This window comes from Monosiga brevicollis, genomic scaffold (assembly GCF_000002865.3).
Source record: "Monosiga brevicollis MX1 MONBRscaffold_19 genomic scaffold, whole genome shotgun sequence".
NCBI lineage: Eukaryota > Choanoflagellata > Craspedida > Salpingoecidae > Monosiga > Monosiga brevicollis.
Window position 1 is genome coordinate 328,581 of NW_001865056.1, and position 16,928 is coordinate 345,508.

The 16,928-nt window shown below is 54.4% G+C and overlaps 5 protein-coding genes across 5 annotated transcripts in view; 3 read left to right on the plus strand and 2 right to left on the minus strand.

Moving 5' to 3' along the window:
* The window catches only part of MONBRDRAFT_10108 (uncharacterized protein), a gene marked incomplete at both ends in the record, with an annotated part of 5,441 nt that extends 4,846 nt beyond the window's left edge, over positions 1–595 (plus strand). Inside the window, one exon of the mRNA XM_001747794.1 lies at positions 192–595. Within this exon, the coding sequence (XP_001747846.1) occupies positions 192–595 (404 nt within the window). The remainder of the gene's footprint in view (positions 1–191) is intronic.
* A 1,174-nt stretch (positions 596–1,769) lies between these two features.
* Positions 1,770–2,810, plus strand: MONBRDRAFT_10109 (uncharacterized protein; the record flags this gene model as incomplete). Its single annotated transcript, XM_001747795.1, has 3 exons — positions 1,770–1,971; positions 2,057–2,181; positions 2,496–2,810. 3 exons carry the CDS (start codon positions 1,770–1,772, stop codon positions 2,808–2,810), a joined length of 642 nt encoding a protein of 213 aa, XP_001747847.1.
* Positions 2,811–3,819: 1,009 nt separating this feature from the next.
* MONBRDRAFT_27427 (uncharacterized protein) lies at positions 3,820–6,704 on the minus strand (the record flags this gene model as incomplete). Its single annotated transcript, XM_001747896.1, has 12 exons — positions 3,820–4,104; positions 4,181–4,229; positions 4,347–4,455; positions 4,546–4,727; positions 4,832–5,004; positions 5,107–5,211; positions 5,340–5,534; positions 5,642–5,734; positions 5,845–5,935; positions 6,203–6,283; positions 6,313–6,496; positions 6,626–6,704. The coding sequence occupies 12 exons, from the start codon at positions 6,702–6,704 to the stop codon at positions 3,820–3,822; spliced, it is 1,626 nt and encodes a 541-aa protein (XP_001747948.1).
* Positions 6,705–7,448: 744 nt separating this feature from the next.
* Positions 7,449–10,922, minus strand: MONBRDRAFT_33410 (uncharacterized protein; the record flags this gene model as incomplete). The annotated part of the gene is made up of 14 exons (XM_001747897.1): positions 7,449–7,706; positions 7,803–7,863; positions 8,012–8,059; positions 8,188–8,281; positions 8,368–8,460; positions 8,555–8,658; positions 8,749–8,845; positions 8,922–9,073; positions 9,215–9,514; positions 9,635–9,828; positions 9,870–9,965; positions 10,369–10,386; positions 10,556–10,742; positions 10,838–10,922. The coding sequence occupies 14 exons, from the start codon at positions 10,920–10,922 to the stop codon at positions 7,589–7,591; spliced, it is 1,647 nt and encodes a 548-aa protein (XP_001747949.1). The 3' UTR covers positions 7,449–7,588.
* Positions 10,923–11,883: 961 nt separating this feature from the next.
* Positions 11,884–16,838, plus strand: MONBRDRAFT_21619 (uncharacterized protein; the record flags this gene model as incomplete). Its single annotated transcript, XM_001747796.1, has 9 exons — positions 11,884–11,988; positions 12,120–12,200; positions 12,298–12,384; positions 12,557–13,145; positions 13,305–13,411; positions 13,529–13,615; positions 13,752–14,210; positions 14,376–14,625; positions 16,822–16,838. 9 exons carry the CDS (start codon positions 11,884–11,886, stop codon positions 16,836–16,838), a joined length of 1,782 nt encoding a protein of 593 aa, XP_001747848.1.
* Positions 16,839–16,928: the final 90 nt, after the last annotated feature.

Below are 16,928 nucleotides of genomic sequence, written 5' to 3' on the forward strand. Positions count from 1 at the left end.
TCTCTCTCTCTCTCTCTCTCTCTCTCTCTCTCTCTCTCTCTCTCTCTCTCTCTCTCTCTCTCTCTCTCTCTCTCTCTCTCTCTCTCTCTCTCTCTCTCTCTCTCTCTCTCTCTCTCTCTCTCTCTCTCTCTCTCTCTCTCTCTCTCTCTCTCTCTCTCTCTCTCTCTCTCTCTCTCTCTCTCTTTCGGCAGCACACCCCACCGACATGAATGTGTGGGCGCAAGATCGGGCGGCTGGCGCTGATCATGAGCCGCACATGCAGGGACTGGGGCAGTTAGGACTTGCCTTTCAGAACCAATACCCGGGTCTTGCACTGCACATGGGGCCCCAGCAGCAGGATGCTGTTGCTCAAGTGTCAAAAGCCAACGCCGAGCTGCTGCAAGAAACGGCCGCACACGCTCGACTTCTTGAGGTTGGTGGGGCTCCGACCCCTCGGGAAGAACGCAGAAGCAGAAAACCATGCTCACCGCCTGCTCTTACTCCCATCGCGCTTGCCCTGCCCCCCGTGCGCAAATGCTGCCGCGTGATATGCGCGCGCGATCTAACAGGCACAACGTCAGTTGGAGCTAATGCAGCTGTTGGACTCGAGTGCTGACTGGCTCTTGACATCAACCTTGGGTGCGTGATGATTATTGGCTCCTCTCCATGATTCCTTTTCAGCTCGGTTCCCTTCTTCCTTCTTGTCCTTGCCCATCCATTCGTTGACTGAAACTTCTCCATGCGCCTTGATGGTTTTCATGGTGATGGGTTTCGATGAGATAGAGCACAAGCTTGTGTTGGCCACAGAGCTAAACCACGATTTAACCATGTTACAAGCCAATGTGCAAAAACTGCTCGACTACTTGCACCCTGAACGCCGATCCAGCCCCCACAAGCAAGCACAACGTCAAGTTTTGCCCATCCACCGCCAACATCAGCAGTACGATCGTGTCGTCCAACGCCCCGGTGCCTGGTGTCGGCTCAGTTCCATGTGGACTTGAGGCGCTCAAGTCAATTTGTGCGGGTGATTCGTATCGATTTCCCCTTTCATTGATGTGGCTACACCCTGCTGTGCCGCGATGGGGTCTTGGTTATAAAACTAGAACTTTTTTACACTTGGTTCAAGGCGCATGCGATGCGTACCAGCAGCTGAGCCACGTTTTCCACGCGTGTCTCGCTGCCACGGACATCTATGAGCATCAGGTGCGTGCGCAGGCACCAGTGCTACCCAGCATTGGCGTGGTGTATGCGTGTGCAAAGAAGTGACAAACTCACGCGCCCACATTTGACCCAACGGAACTGGACTAGGTTCGTGAGCATATGGGAGCCCTGCAAATTGAGGAGCAGCTCGCTGCTGGCGAACAACAGCTGCATCGTCTTGTCCAAGCCTTTGGTCAGACCCTGCAGGCTTCAAACCCCCTTCGCTAACATGAGGTGGACTGACATATCACCAGCGCCTGCCCCCCACGACTGCTCCTGCTTTTCCGACTGGAATGGACATGACGGCGAGAAGCTGAGCTTCCGCTTAAATTGAATTGCACTCACTCCCATTTTTTTTTCTACCACTCGAGCTGAGGGCTGAGCGATTGCGCTCTTGGCTGCTGTTGCAACCCTCACTCATACACGTCGCACATGCATTCCCCCACGACACATTGAACAAGCTTTGAGCAAGCTTCTTCCAATAAACCTCCCCCAAGTCATCACACACACACACACACACACACACACACACACACACACACACACAAACAAGTTTTTGGACTTTTCTCTCTCTCTCTTAAATTGTCAGCATGACGAGCACGATGCTGCGCCGGGTGGTGGCAGGAGGAGGAGGCGGTGTGGTTCAGCGGTGGCTGGATGGAGCTTCCAGGAGGGGGGGGTTGCTGATGGCGCTGGGGGGCGGGAGTGATCGGCCGCAGCTGCGATGGTATGCGCGAACTGAAGAGGAAATGCGGGCTTTTGAGAAGCGGCGGACCGAGCGACAGCAGCGCGGTGAGGGCTACTAGCGCGCCGTCATCCTGCTGTCACATCACGCCCTTGTGACTTGAAGTGCCTAATGCCTCTCTTGGTTCCATAGGTTTGCCCACCAAGCAAGCCCTTCCCTCCGTCAAGCACGTGGTCTTGGTCTCCTCGGCCAAGGGCGGTGTGGGCAAGTCCACGACCGCCGTCAACCTCGCCGTGGCCCTGACCCAGCTTCCTGAGGTCGGTGAATGAGCGCCGAGCGCACGCCCCTCCCTTCCCTCCTCTCCTCATCAAGTCCCGCCTGCCCTTCTTGACTCACTTCACCACTTGTTGGTGTATCGCAAAGGAAGTCGCCGGGCGGCAGCTGCGTATCGGCCTGCTGGATGCGGACGTCTTTGGCCCCAGCTTACCCATTATGATGAATCTGGAAGGTGAACAACCTGCCGTGGATGAGCAAAAGTTGATACTGCCCATTGAAAACTACGGCCTCCAGTGGTTGGTGCACTCTCTCGAGCCTGCGCGTCTTCTTGAGGCTTTCCCATGCCCCCACACAGCTCGTCCACAAGACCCACTCATGTAACAAACCTCTGTGCGCTGCCAGCATGTCCATGGGCTTCCTGGTCAACAAGGAAGACGCCATGATCTGGCGAGGCCTGATGGTCATTAGCGCCATGAAACGTCTCCTGCATGGGGTCCGCTGGCAGGATCTCGACGTCCTCGTCGTGGACATGCCCCCTGGCACAGGCGACACCCAGCTCTCCATCTCACAGGAAATCCCAGTCTCTGGGGCCGTAATCGTCTCAACCCCTCAAGACGTGGCTTTGGCTGACGCACGCCGGTCAGCAAGGCACTTGACCATGTTACGCTAAGCGCCCTGATAAAACGTTCCCACCTCCTCGTGCCTCACGTCCGGTCATCCGTTTGTACTCGGTAGAGGTGTGACCATGTTCCGCAAGGTTGGTGTACCCGTGCTTGGAATGGTACAAAACATGTCCTACTTTACTTGCCCCAACTGCGAAGTAAGCGCTCGTCCCAGCCGAGTAAATCAAGAAGAGGCACAGGTCTGACCAGGTGGCTGCATGGCCCCGGCGTACCTGAGCAAGCTCTTCAACACCTGGCTTTGTCATCGGGTGTGGAAAGCATTTATGGCTGACCCGGTTCCGATGTGTCATTAGGAAAAGCACTGGTTATTTGGGGACGATGGCGCCGCGCGCCTGGCCAAAGAACTCGACGTTGATGTACTTGGTAGGCATCTTTAAGGAGCTGGCCACAGCTCGCCTTTTGGGCTGCTCACTGATCACCCGGTTTTACCTGCCCTAGCCAACGTCCCCATCCTGCCCGCGCTACGACAGGCCTGCGATACAGGCCGGCCCGTCGCACTTGATTCTTCGAGTCCATTGGTGAGCCTCTGCGCTCCCTTCGGTTTGGCCTTTGATCCTTCCTGTGCAATCGTGATCGTTGTTTCACCTGCCCATGCTTGGCCGACGCGTCTGTGTCCAGCGAACTGAGTACATCAACTTGGCGCAACACGTCTGGACTCGCCTTCAAGATGCAGCTCTGCATGACCTGGGAGAGGAGGAGAAAAATTAACGTAGATTGACCCGGGCATCCTGATGACCTCGCTGCTTTTCTCCCGCTCTCCGTCTTCCCGATCCTTGCTCAGTCCCGTCCGGTTGCCATGCTTGTGCTTGGCGATGTCCTTCTTTTTTTTTCTTTCTTTTTTTTGGCGTCTTTGATTGCTTAGCCTTGATTGGTGCCGTCGATTTTTATTTTTATTTTTTTATTTTTTTTTTTGGTTTTGCTATGACTCTCTACAAACCTTCAGTCGTGGCTACGCCATCGGAGGCTTGATGGGTTCTACACACAGTTGGCCCGAGATCAACGGCACGCATGCTTGGCGTTGTTGGTGGCGCTGACCAATGGCATGAACTGGGGAGTCGGAACGTACATGGGGATGCCAAGATCACTCAGCACTTCGTCCAAATCGTCTTGGCGCTCTTGTCGACGCAGCTCAGCCTCTTCCTCACGCCGCCGGCGTTGGTCTTCAAGATTTTTCAGACGGCTTTGTCCCTTGCGGGTGTGGGAGAGTGTGGAGGCCGCAGCGTCCGTTGCCGGCTGCATCTCCATCTGATCAACCTCCTCGTCTTCGTCGTCGCTGTCGTCCTACAGGGTTGACACCATGAAAATCTGTGATATACAAGCAAAAGGGACGGTCCCAGGAGGGTGGCGCCAACTCTACCTTGGACAAGCGCACATATTCGTTTTGGGCGCTTGGCGAGAAGGTCATGCTACCGATTAAGACACAAGGGAACCGATGAGAGCTAGCGGACGTGCCATGTGTTTTTGATTCTCTTGGTCGTGTCCGGTTCCAAAACAGATTGCGGAGAATGGGTAGCAAAACGGACCCCGTCATGATGTAAAAGACCAGCGTCGTCAACTCCTCGATCAGAGCCGCAAGCCAAATGAGGCGGAAGGGTAACATGCGCTCCACAAGATACGCCAAGACCCGAGTCACTGACAAAAGGGGACATGACAACAGCGTGAGAAAGCGGGTCCAGAAGAACTGAGTTTTGATGACTGCGCGCATGCAATCGCCAGCCGTACCGTAGATGTAAAGCAGGACAAGGATGTAGTAGCGGCGGAAAAGGTGCAGCTTGCGCAGCGACAGTGCTGCTTTGCCATCCACTGCAGCCGAGTCGCGCAGATGACGGATGGACCACAAAACAGGTACCAAAACGGCTACGCAGCACACCAGGTCAAGAAGCAGGCCCAGTCCACGCCAAAAGCTATACACAACACACATTGGTTTAGCAGGGGCATGCGTGATTTTTTAAGCCGCAGGTCAGTCGGTGTTAGGAATGCACAGCTGGCAGAAAGAAGCTTGACATACTCGCGAGCAGAGGAACCAATGTCAGCCTCTTCGAGTACAATCTGCGCCGTGTTGACCAAAACTTGAATGGCTAGCACGCCAACGATGAAATACTTTTCATAGGTCACGAGAACGTGCTTGATGAGACCGTAGCCCGCGCCAACCAGCAACACGGTCAAGAACAACAGCATGCCCTACGTCGATAATCGTAGCAAAGACCAAATTTCAGATCAGTGGGATGTCAGGGTGAGTGAGAGGGAAAGCAGCGCAGTAGAAAGCGAGCACCAATGCCCGACCTTGGCAAAATTTAGGATATAATAGGTGATGGCCCAGCCCTCCTCAGGCGTGCCGTGTTTAGAGATGACGCTGTAGTCGATGGCCCGAAACATGTCAGCCATGAACTGGAGAAGCATCGTGGAATGGAAAATGGGAGAGGTGACAGGCAGATGAGAAGACAATCGGGGACAGGGACAGCGATGTGTAAGCAAAAGAGGCGCAAGAGCGTGGCGAGCTCGCATGCAAGGCAGACCTTGAAAAAGACCAGTGCCAACATGAGATAGTGGATCTTGAAAAGATATTGCGAATCGCGATGATGATACAGCACTGAAGCCCACGCAATGGTGGCGAAGCCGAAGATGATGGCCCCGGAAATGAAAACAGCCGGGAGTCCGCTGCGGCCAGCCCCGAGATACTCATTGCCATGATTCACCTCTACAATCTCAAGCTGAACCCAACATGCTATTACCGTGAGGAGCCCTCACCACCAGACATCGGGTGCATCAAACCATGGGAGCTGCCTCATGCCATGTCCCACTGGTGGGTTTGTCTTACGTCCAAATCAAAACCTGGGGCAAGGATGCCGCACCCCACAAAGCTGATGCTGTAAAAGTCCTCGGCAGCGGCACTTGACAGCGTAATCGAGACCTTGAACATGATGAAAACCGAACATGAATGATGCAGGGTGAGCAACCGAGGGAAGGACACCCGCACAGCATGCCAAAACAGAAAGCGTGGGCGAAAACTCTGTTTGGTACCTGTGACCAGGACCGGTTCGAAGTGTCCAGGTACTCGTTAATAAACGTCGTGTTGACACCCGTGAGTCCAAAGTCCCCTTCTTCAAGCAGCCTGTCCAAGACATGAACAAGTGCGGTCAGTGAAGCTTGAGGGCCAAGCAAGTTTGTGATGAGGAGCGCGAGCAGGCGGCAGACTTGCGTGTGAGAGGAAGTGTTGGTTGGATGAACCAGGATACGATAATTGTTGTCCCCCGGGTCATCCTGCGTCAAGAAACAGCCTCCAAAGGCATCGAGGTTCTGTGCAACAGTGACACGTGAGTGGAGAGAGTCTCAGAAGAACTTGGGACGCCAGCTTGAACGGGACTGCAAAAAAACCGACCACATCATATTGAATGGATTCTTGATTGGCACGGTGGACCACAAATCCAATTTGCGTGCCTTGCGGATGAGCAATCTTGAGCTAAGAATGCGTATTGAGATGTTACACACCAAACGTGAGACCCTCCAATGCTCAAAAACGGTATGACCAGGCGAATAAATGGATAGGAGTACAGGTTTCGCACATTTCGAACACGAAGGTCGATGCGGCCATCCTGGAGCAGGCCGAAGGAGGAGATGACAAAATGCGAGCGCACTTCGTGACGCAGTTTCAACTGATGGCGTCGACCCGTGCCTGTCCACAGATGCCACCGCCCAGGGCGCAGTGTGAGGGCGATCCACGCGCAATGCAGCAAGGCTCGGCTGAGAGAGAGAGAGAGAGAGAGAGGTCACCCTTCAGCAAAGATGCGGGAATAGAACAAACATTCTGAAGTAAGGGTCAGCAAGACGAGGGCCAGAAGCGCAAGCCGTGATAGCCGGCCGGGAAAACGAGGCGCTGTCATGACGCCGGTCACTCAAAGCCTGCCACAGCAGCCGATCAGGCGTGAGCACGAACGACAAGCGGTCTTTTTCCCCAACGAGGGGATCTGTTCACTGCCACCCATTGCCCTAGGCTGTCCCTCCCTTTCTCCAGCAGAACACATGGATATCCTACACAAGGCAGGTGTACGTGCATGCCACGGCACGGCACGTCGCAAGCGTGTCCTTGACCACAGACACATACCAAGCCCTTGTCGTAACCTGCTGCCACTTTGCATGCAACCACCTGACAAGAAAAAAAATAACTGCGTGTGTGTGTGTGTGTGTGTGTGTGTGTGTGTGTGTGTGTGTGTGTGTGTGTGTGTGTGTGTGTGTGTGTGTGTGTGTGTGTGTGTGTGTGTGTGTGTGTGTGTGTGTGTGTGTGTGTGTGTGTGTGTGTGTGTGTGTGTGTGTGTGTGTGTGTGTGTGTGTGTGTGTGTGTGTGTGTGTGTGTGTGTGTGTGTGTGTGTGTGTGTGTGTGTATGTGTGTGTGCGGTGTCATTCCAAGGTCTTTGACGAGTAAGTGTGATGCCGATTGCACTTTTGAAGGAGAGAGGGAAATCCAAAAGTGTGTTCGTTATGGGCAAACGGGTGCGACTGCACCACGCAACAGCAGCACCACACCACCGGCACGCCATCACCACACGCCATCAACATATCACACACCACCAGCGCCACCGACAAGCGACCAGCGCCTGACAGATGTAGGCAGTAGGTAAAAGGAGGTTGACCAGTATGGCGCTCTCTTTTAAGTTCGGGAAATTTTTCGGATGTCGGCAGATGGACGTGAGAAGACCCGCTTCCCGCCGTATTTTTTTCCGCCAACTTTTAAGCCCACCAATGGGTTTCAACCTTTGAGATGGAGCTATCAGCAGATGACAAGGTCGTGAAAAAACTGCTTCACATCTTCGACAGCCAAAATACTGTTGGTTGCCAGCTCAAAATAGTTGGCGAGCTCGATCACCATACGATCGAAACCCCCCAGCCTATGAAACCATCACACGCCCCGCCCAGAAGATCAGGACCTATCCATGAGTGTCGCTGCAGGGCAGCACATAAGAACCTGGCGGCTGGTGACGTACCGGCGCACGTTTTGAAAAACGCGCAGCAATGAACGCACATGAGCGCGAAACAGTTCCTCCTCTGCATCAAAACAGTTTTATATGCCACGATCAGCACTCATCAAACCGTTCCAAGCATCGACCACACCCCGATTGGCTTGCTGCCTCTGATCAAACCATTCTCCCTTTGATTCAGAGGACAGTTTATCCCTTGCTTCAGCACCACATACCTTCTAAAAGCAGATCACTGGTCAAGTCAGGCTGCTCACAAAATCGTCCTGGAGAGCAATGCACAACCACAGAGTGAGCTCGTCCTTGGAGTTAGCTGACGCCGATGAAGATGCATTTCACTGCTTCCCATGCCTTTTTCCCATTCAGAAGAAACAAGAGATTCGTCAGCACGCACCTTCAGGCTCAGTCACTGAGCCGACATGAAGGTAACGATTCTGCAACAGCGTCCAGTCGACAAACTCGGCCGTGGTCATGTCCAACTGCAAGGACTGTGCGTCACAAATGCAAACAAAGCACACACAAAAATGAGAGACCCCTGCCCTTCAGCATAGGCCTGCCTCCATGCAAAACCTACCGCAATTAAAGACTGCAGCGAGAGACGAAGTGCGGCCAGTTGTTGATCGCGCGACCACGCACGCTTGATGGGCAGCGGCAGCTGTTCAAATGCCTAATGTACCGACCAGGCGTGCAACCTTGAAGCTTGATACCGGCGCTTTCAGTGTTTCATTCCTGGTCTCTGCGAGTTGTTCGGTGCAGCATACCTGAGCTGCCGTCTCAATGGCCGGGTTTTGTGTCCACACGGACACGGAGATGCTGGCCTCGAGAGAGGTCACGTGATGAATCCACAGCGGTGGAATATAAAGCACTGGCACCCCCATTCATCAAGCGTGAGCCAGTTGCTCTTAAAGCTCAGCTGACAGGGGCTACCGGCCCTGTTGCACCATTATCAACTCACCATCTCCCGGCCCAACAACGACCTCGAGCGCCTCGGCACGGCGCCGAAAGTTGGGGAATCGCCGTTGTTGATCCTCATAATCACCGTTTAAATCCACCTGCCCACGCACAGTGTGAACCGGACGCAAACAGCGAGCAGGCGGCGGATGGCACCGCATAAGCCTTGGAGCGCACCTGCATAGAGCGTCCAGCTGGATGAAGAATGGGCCACATGTATAGCTGTTGCCAACGTGCTGGTGGATACAGCAGAAAGCGCTTGTGTCCGTGCACTTGAATGAAGAAATTGTGAAAGAGGTCAAAATGGGCGGGCGTCGTGGTGCGTGCTCCTGCGCCCAACCAAGTCGTGGCCAAGCAAGAAGCCCGCAACAACAACAATAACAAGAACCGAAAAAAAAGATGGAAATGCATTTGTGGGTGAGCTAGAGATACAAAAATGGTCACGGTTATCACCCGACCAGGCCACATACCGCTGAACCAAACGCGTGTCTGACGATGGAGATGGTTATCCTCCGGGCTGACACCGGGCTGTACCACCACAAAAGGCTCGACGGGCTGGAACTCGCGGCTGAGCGCGGACGGCAGCTCATGCAAAAAGCAGCTGTGGCTAACGGCTGTGGATTGAGTGGTATCGTTCCAACGCTGGAAAAATTCGGCCGCACTCATGTTGACGCGGGTGTACGCGGTGGGCACGTAGTTCCCCACCAGCGTATTCACACTGCTCATCGGGCTACCATGATTGTAGAAGAACGGCGTGTCCTGATCCGTGGCTGGAACAGATACGGTTTCAGGCAACGACGAGTATGCGTCGAAGGGTGATTAGACAAGGGGCAGCGTGGGTGCACAGAGGGCCCCTCCATCCAGCAGACGATGCTCGGGATCAATCATACCTCGACGCGTGATGATCTTGACGCCTTCGAGTTGATCCATATGCTTGATAATGTGCTCCACCGTCCACAGCTTCATGGCGGGGAGTTGGGTGGCAAACGTGTTTTGAAGGACGAGCGGCTCATCAATCGCTGCAACCTGCCCCGGTTCGTTGGTGGCACTCCCGTGAGTGCTACCTCTTGCAGCAATACCATACCTGCAAGCAACAAGAAACGAATACATGACGCTTGCACCCACCTGCTCGGCAAAATAATGGTGGAGTTCAGGACGCCATTGTAAGCGGTGTGGGTGTGCCTCGTAGGCCGCACAGGGCAGAAGCTGATCATACACTGGCTGCGCATCAAGAAAGTCGGGGCAAGTTCATGGCATCAGAAGACTAGAATAGAAACCATCCCACGCCTGTTCAGTCTGGTAAGCAGAAGCGAGGGCTGACCATGATATCAATGCCTGCACCCCCGTAATGACGCTCCCCGCGCAATCCACTGTCAAGGAGCGTGAACTTGTTAAAAACCATCAAGCGCTGAAAGCTCGAACAAAGGCTGTATCTATGGCACCTACTCGTCCCATTCGACAGCAAAGAGGCCCTCGCCTGCCAGTGCCTTGACAGTCCCGAGGCGCTCGTGCTCAGCACGTAGGCAGCGCACGCGGTCACCTGAGCACATATTGATACCACTGGTCAGCTTGCTGCCCCATGCCTTGCCCTTCGTTCCCAAGTGTGGCGGTCTACACTACGCACCAATAGCCAGCGGATTGCCTGCGGTAAACGTTGAGGCGTTGAGAACAATGGGTTCACCAAGCTGTGGGGTGCGGGACGTCGGGTCCGCGCGCTCTTTTGCCTGCGCGTCAAGTTCATCGGGCCCTGGCTCGTCTACACGCATCGATCAGTCGGATTGATGGTTGAGGTTGCGCAGGCACGGTCGGACCTGGGGCTAGTGCAGGTGCGTGACATACAGTGAGCGTGAAAACCAATAATGTCCGAGGTCGTTTGGAGTGAGCGAATGAGCTCCACGCGCTGGCGAAATTGCTCCGAGGGAGGCATTACGCCAGCGTGACTCGCGCGCCGGTGCTGCTCCTCTTCTGGCAAAGGATCACCCCCAGACCGTTCCCAGTCTACAAAGGCTTTCGAGTAAGTTGGAGGCAGATACAGCACCATCCTGCGGCGAGCTAACAATCAAATCGGCCCAAGACGTCAACGCTTTGCTCACCCGTATCCAGGTACTCATAGGCATGGATCGAGGCCTGGGACATGAACGAAACAGCCATCAAGGCGCACGCAAGGCACCCGACCATGCTTGATGGACCCGCCATCTCCCACGGCCTTTCACCTACAGCACGCAACGCCTCTTGGATGAGCCCCATGGACCTACACTTTCCAAGTCTACCCCCAAACCCCCCCCCCCCCCCCTCCCCTCCTCCCGCCCCTTCAGCACACATTCACTCACTCACTCACGCTCACTCGCGCTCACTCGCACAGAGAGAAAGAGAAAATTGAGGCTTCTCTCTCTCTTTTTTTTTTTTTTTTTTTTTTTTTTTAACACACACAACACACACAAAACCAAAAAAAAGAAAGAGATGCTCGAAAGACAAAAATAAATTCGGCATTTTACATCGAATGAGTGAGTGTGTGTGTGTGTGTGTGTGTGTGTGTGTGTGTGTGTGTGTGTGTGTGTGTGTGTGTGTGTGTGTGTGACAAGGCGCGGGGGGATCGGGGTGGTCATGCGCTGACTCGGACTGGACCGCCAAGCATCATGGCTCATGTTATTTTGAGGTGTCATCTGACTCACAGCTTTTGTTAGTTAGGAGAGCGAGAGGGCACATCCGAGATGTGCATGGCCTGAGCCTTTGCCTGCGCCCCTTTTTGCCGCACCAACCCCATGTGGCCGGTGATACGCCTCCAGCAGGCGCCCTCCCTGTCGCTGGTTCGGATGAGTGTGGTCAGGCAACAATGGCGGGCCGCCAGCCAAGGCCTCGAGCCGCTGGCTCGGGCCTATGAACCCGCACACGTGGAACCTGCTGCACGCGAAGTTGAAGCTGGACGCTCCTTTGCTCCCGAAAATGCCCCCATCAGGCAGCCCCTTGCCGGGAGCCGCATGGTGAGCCAACGCGTGCACGTGACAGACTTTGGCTCTTTGCTAAAATCTGATTTTTCTACACCTCCTCTCACCCCACCTGTCTGCCCGCCGCTTCTGGTTACCCCAATGACCGTGGTCTTCTTCCTTAGCCTTCACGCCCGAGCGAGCCGTTTGTCATGATGCTGCCACCCCCCAACGTTACGGGCACGCTTCATTTGGGTCATGCTTTGACAATTGCTGTGCAGGATGCCCTTGCCCGCTGGCATCGCATGCTCGGCCACGAAGTAAGGCGACACCTTTCTCACCACTTCCCATGTGGTGTTGCTGCTGTGGCCTTTGCCATCCTCAAAATCCCATTCTGGGCGAGTGTGTGCCATCATTCTCACATCTGCCCACTTCTACCGGGCCCATGCAGGTGCTTTGGCTCCCAGGTGCTGACCATGCTGGCATTGCTACCCAGACTGTCGTTGAAAAGCACCTTTGGAAAACTCAAGAGGTTGGTTTGGCTCAGAAAGGCCTGAGGCTGCTGTCCCCATCCTTTGCTCAACGGCCCCAAGAAGCACCCCCACTCATGTCAACCCATTCTGACGCAGACCACCCGCCACCAGCTTGGGCGTGACGCTTTTATCCAAGAGGTCTTCAAGTGGAGAGATGAAAAGGCTGGCCGGATATTTCACCAGGTATGCCGTCCCAAGTGTAGAGAGAGCGTGGCGGGAAAGGAGGCCCACTTTTAATTGACCCATTGCCCAGCTGCGCCCAACACGCCCAGCACCTTTCTCAAGAATTCACCCGCTGTACCTTGAGCTGCACCACTCCTCATGACTCCGCGCTTCACCGTGATGGCCTCTGCAGATGCGCATGCTCGGTGCATCGCTCGATTGGTCTCGAGAAGTGTTTACCATGGACCAACGTTTCACCAAGGCCGTGCGCTCCGCTTTTATTCGCTTGCACCGCCAAGGTCTTATTTATCGAGCGCACCGCATTGTCAATTGGTCTCCTGCACTGCAATCAGCCATCTCTGATATCGAGGTAGACATGCACAGCGTAACTGGACCTGCACGATTAAACGTTCCTCGACAAGATCGCCAGGGTCGCCCGCTTTCCGTCGACGTGGGTCGCATGTATGCCATTCGAATGGACCTTTGTGATGGATCGGGCGCCGTGACTGTCCAAACCACACGCCCGGAAACATTGCCAGGCGATGTAGCCGTGGCCGTAAATCCAGATGACACCCGCTACCGTCATTTGATTGGCCGCCGCATTCAACATCCCGTGTCTGGCGCCGAGCTCCCAATCGTCGGTGACGCCAGCGTGGATGCCGACTTTGGATCGGGCGTTGTCAAGATCACTCCCGCCCACGACGAGTTTGACTTTGAGCTGGCCCAGCGACATCAGTTGCCTGCACCTCGTGTCATTGACTGGAACGGCACCATGCGATCTGGTCAGGCTCTTGATTTCCTGTGACGTCGTGCTTGACCCCGGTCGCAAACAAAGCGTCTGCAACATTCGACGCGTCAAGTCCGTGCATTCTGTTCTGACTTTTGTTTATCATCACCCCGATGCCGTACGTTTCTCTTCTTCTCTTCTTCTTTAGTATCAGGCGTGCCGATCGATTTGCAAGGCATGGATCGTCTCGAGGCTCGTGCCGCCATTGTACAGCAGCTCACGGATTCGGGCCACCTGGAGAACGTGTTTGACCATGCCATGGTTAGGAAGTGATGATGGCGCCACTCTCCTGGCGGGGTCGGCAGCGTTAAAAACGGTCCTCTTTTCCTCGGCTCGCAACACTCACCCGAACAACATTGTGGCAAATTCGTTGACCAGGCGGTGCCCATCTGCTCGCGCAGTGGCGATGTCGTCGAGCCCATGCTCTGCCCACAATGGTACATGGACTGCTCTGATCTGGCACAGGTTTGCTTTCCTTTTTTTTTTTTTTTTTTTTTTTTTTTTTTTTTTTTTGGTTGCCCGCTGATAAGAAAGGATATAACTCGGCCCTTGATAGATTCACCATGTGGCAAACAGCTCATTGAACCCCATCTGCCAATAGCGCGCGCTGGAACGAGTGGAGAATGGGCACTTGAGCATTGAACCGGCTCTTCACGCCAAAGAATGGCAACGGTGGCTTGGTGAAATTAAGCCATGGTGCCTGTCGAGGCAACTCTGGTGGGGGCATCAGATTCCGGCCTTTGGCTTCACCGCACCTTGCGGAAAGCAGGAATATGTTGTTGCCGATGATGAGGGCACAGCTCGCGATGAGGTGCTGCAACAATATGGCGCTGATTTTGCAGCTTCCGTCACGCTCACGCCAGAGGAAGACGTCCTAGACACGTGGTTTTCGTCGGGCCTCTACCCCTTTGCCGCCCTTGGCTGGCCCGAGTCTACACCAGACTTTGCCAAGTTCTTCCCAAACACTCTCCTGGAAACGGGCTCCGACATTCTTTTTTTCTGGGTAGCTCGCATGGTCATGCTCTCCCTCGCTCTCACGGACCAAGTGCCTTTTCGCCAAGTAAGCGAGGCGCTTCAGCCCCAGCGTGCATAGCCCAATGGCCTGAAATGCCAAGCCTCCTCCGGTCACAAGCGGGCTTTCAATTATTACACGCTTTTGCTCGGCTTTGCTCATCACTTCTTTACCCGATTGCTTTTCCTTCATGATCTGCTTGTATGAACCTAGGTACTCCTGCACCCGCTGGTGCGCGATGGCCAGGGCCGCAAGATGAGCAAGTCGGTCGGCAACGTCATTGATCCCTTGGATGTCATACATGGCAAGCCGTTGAATGACATGCTGGCCGAGAATCCAGAGAATCTGGACAAAGCTGCTTTAGCTGCCCGTGAAAAGCACATGCGCCGCAATTTTCCCAAGGGCATCCCAGAGTGTGGTGCAGATGCCCTTCGCCTGACACTCCTCAACCAGCTAAATCGTGGTAGGCCCCCTACCGCCAGCTCAGCCGACCCTTTCTTGTGTCGTCTGATTCATTCTCATTCCTGACACGATGGATTTTGTGAATCAGGTCAAGCTTGCAATGTTGATGTCCCAGCCCTGCAAGCGACACGCAAGTATTGCAACAAGCTGTGGCAGGCGGCCCGCTTTGTGCAGGGTTTCAGCGATCCAGAAGCCGAACAGCCCGCTGTTCTGCCATGTCCGTTAAGCTGGGTGCCTGCCGTGTTGCCCGCAAACAAATTGGGCAAAGATATCCAAAACAAGGGTACATACTTGCGCGTGGCTCAATCTTGGGTGCAGTGGCTACAACCTTAGGTCAAGCGGCATCATACGTACAGCACGCGGTGCCAGAAACGCAGCAGAGCCTGTTGTCGCGCTGGCTTTTGCTCCGCCTGACGGAGACGCGTGACAAATATGCCGCCGCTCTTGAGTCATTTGCCTTCCGTGAAGCCACGGAAACGTTACAGCGTTTTGTTCAAGCGGATTTATGTGACACCTACCTGGAGTACATGAAGCTGCACAAGACGGTTGGTGCAGGGGAAGCGAAACAAGCCAGCTCAAGTTGACCAAAGGCTTTCCCCTCTGCGTACACGTGTGTCTTGCTCATGTGGTGTCGCTTCTTGATGTCGACCCGCCAGATAACACCCGAGTTGGCCGCCTTTCGGGAACAGGATCATGCATGTATGGTCCTGGCCTTGCGCACAATACTGGCCTTGTATTACCCCCTGGCCCCATATATCAGCGAGCACATTTATACACGCCTACCCCGGTGAGATGCCCAGGGCTTTGAGCGGCCCATTCATTCGCGCCTCAACCGTGCCTTGTCATTATTATAAATCTTGTTTTTTCGCTTGTTTTGGGGGGTCTTATCTCTTGTACACACCACACTCGTCAAAGTCTCAATCTCTCACCGAACCTTTGCAGGCATGCGGAGGATCCTCTCTCACTATCCGAAGTTCTGGTGGATCGGGCAGCATCATATGGTCGAACGGTGCCGGCTGAACTGGACCGTGTCCTCGAGGCGGCTCGCGCCTTGCGTCAATCCTCCTTTGTTGCCGATGCTCGTGGTGATCGCGCGTCTCGCGTATGTGGCTGTGCGCACATGGGCATTGCAAAATCTCTGATGACTCCCGCTTTGGTCATCCGACCAAGATCGCGGCCTCATCGCAATAATAGTCTCACTTGTGCATCGGCATGTGCTGTTGTGAATGATTATAGCCCGTAGGCATTGTCGCCGTGAGCAGCGCGGCCGAGCGAAAAACGGAGCTACAACATATACTCAAGTCTGTTGTCACAGTGTTCGCCTTTCTCAAGATTGGTCTGACTGGGATCAGTTTCAGCCAATGCCAATGTTTACACCAAAGCTTACCGACGTATATCTCCTTGCACTGCAATCCGCGTTTTCAGAGCCGTGTGTCCTATCAGCGATGCTGTTGTCGTTGATCCCGCAAGCCTGAAGGAGACTATCCGGTCCTATGAGACGCAGCCGGGGCTCGTCGTGCGCACCAGCGTGCGTCCACCGACATCCGAGGTCTGCTTTGCAGCTGCCCATCTTCATCTGGCCTTGACTTGCAAGCACCCGACGTTTGTCTGTTTGTCATTGATTGTGGGAAAACGCTGCGGAAATTTCCACAGGTTTTCGTGTATGTGCAGCAACAGCCCAGCGTGGCGGAGCTGCAACAGTCTCTTCAGCAGTACGAGAAACGCATGGTAAGACCTCCCTGCCTCATGCTGAGCAGCTCAAAGCACCGCTACTCATGCTCGAATTGATTTTGTGTGCTCAGGCAAATGTGCAGAAGAGCCACGGTGTGCTAACAGCGCAGCTTGCCAACCCCGACTACCTGGCGCGTTGTGACGCTGAGGTATGAGTGTGCTCCTCGAGGTGTCGATTGTGAATTTTCATGCCGCTCTATTCTTCCTTTGGCCCTTTCTTGTCAAATGTGGCACTTTTTGGATCATGATGTTCAAGTCGAGAGTTGACTGTCTGGCGAACCCTTGATTTGCTGCCACCCTTGCCCGTTCTAGATTGTGGCTGCGACGCGACAGCAGGCCAAGCAGGAAACCGAGGCCTTGGACATGTTAATGGCCACGGTGGAAACTTATCGAACTTTGCTGAGCAGCTCAAGCAACCGAGCAGATTGAGCTTGTGTTGCAGTATGGGAGGTGTCCCACCCGCCAGGACCGCGGCCAAAATAATTGATAGGGTCATTCTTTCACGACTCTTTGATTGGCGACGCACGAAGAATACCGATTTCAATGCGCACGGAAGCAACCTGGCCACTGAAA